Below are 1,381 nucleotides of genomic sequence, written 5' to 3'. Positions count from 1 at the left end.
AATAAATAAATAATAAATACATAATAAATAATAAACAATAAACAATAAATAATAAACAATAAATAATAAATAATAAACAATAAATAATAAACAATAAATAATAAACAATAAACAATAAACAATAAACAATAAACAATAAACAATAAATAATAAATAATAAACAATAAATAGTAAACAATAAATAATAAACAATAAATAATAAATAAATAATAAATAATAAATAAATAATAAATAATAAATAAATAATAAACAATAAATAATAAATAATAAACAATAAATAATAAATAATAAATAATAAATACATGATATCACGATATACGTTCGTTTAAAATAAAATCTTTCCATTTCTCAATCAAAAGTTCGAAAAGTTTCTTTAAAACGTCGATTGTTCCGTGAAGAAGAAAGGATATAAGAGATATAAACGCATATATATTTATACCGCGTGAGATGTGCACATCTTGGAGCCAGGATATTGCATGTCGCATTGGAAATCGGCGCCGTACATCGCGCCGGCCAGCATATCCGGAAGCTTGAACTTGTCGGGTGGATTTTTCGGGTCGTCGAGCAAGCAGTCGCCTAACTTTCCCCTTAATCGATCGAATTTAACGAATTTAAGAAAAATCGATATTTTTTTCGAAACCTCGATTAATATTATTCGTTTATTTATTATTGTTCATTAATTTGAGAAAAGATAAAAAGATAGAAAGAAAGAAAGAAATAAAAGAATTTTTGCTCGTAAATATCAATTTACTCGATCAGATTGCTGATGAATCTTCTGCTACAGGGTGACCATCTGAGCGTGAACGGATTGACGAAGGGAGACATGATGAAGAAACTTTCGTCCTTGTCCTGCGGCTCGCATCCACTTATCTCCATCGTGTCGTGAGAACAACCCATCCTAGAAATTTGCCCATACCAGAATTATTACATTTCCTCCTATCACCATGGAAAAACATCGAATGAAATAAAGAGAAGGAATCTTTGCGTTTCTTGAAACATAGAATCTTTTTTTCCTTTTTTTTTATTATTATTATTAATTCCTTCGCTGCTAATTGTCACGTACAATATCGCTAAATATATTCCCCTTCGAGTTCCACCAATTTTTCATCCCGATTTTATCCATCGAAAATATTATACCGATCGTTTTAAAATCAATTCGATGAAATTTAATTTCGAATTAAATTTTTTAAAATGTTTCGACCTCTTCTCAAATGGAAAAAATCTTACGAGAGAAAGACACGCGATTTTATAAAGCGAGCGAGTTTAATGGAAATTTGGATTAAAGGAATCAGAGTTAGAAGCGAAGGGTGTAAGGTTTAATAAAGAGACGTGCATGGACAGTACACGTGACCAACTTCGTGGGCAACTGTGATCCCAAGAT

At 29.6% G+C, this 1,381-nt stretch overlaps 1 protein-coding gene across 1 annotated transcript in view; it reads right to left on the bottom strand.

Annotated features, from left to right (window-relative positions):
- Nucleotides 1-1,381, bottom strand: part of LOC102679693 (A disintegrin and metalloproteinase with thrombospondin motifs 12-like) — a 44,453-nt gene that overhangs the window by 10,063 nt on the left and 33,009 nt on the right. Inside the window, exons 7-9 of the mRNA XM_006613374.2 lie at nucleotides 1,345-1,381; nucleotides 752-898; nucleotides 440-587 (exon numbers count right to left, since the gene is read on the bottom strand). The exon at nucleotides 1,345-1,381 is cut by the window's right edge and continues 3 nt beyond it. Coding sequence (XP_006613437.1) covers nucleotides 440-587; nucleotides 752-898; nucleotides 1,345-1,381 — 332 coding nt within the window. The remainder of the gene's footprint in view (nucleotides 1-439; nucleotides 588-751; nucleotides 899-1,344) is intronic.

The sequence above is a fragment of the Apis dorsata genome, unplaced genomic scaffold (assembly GCF_000469605.1).
Source record: "Apis dorsata unplaced genomic scaffold, Apis dorsata 1.3 scaffold_147, whole genome shotgun sequence".
NCBI classification, from domain to species: domain Eukaryota; kingdom Metazoa; phylum Arthropoda; class Insecta; order Hymenoptera; family Apidae; genus Apis; species Apis dorsata.
Note: the sequence above shows the minus strand (reverse complement) of the source record. Positions and strands in the feature narration are given on the sequence as shown.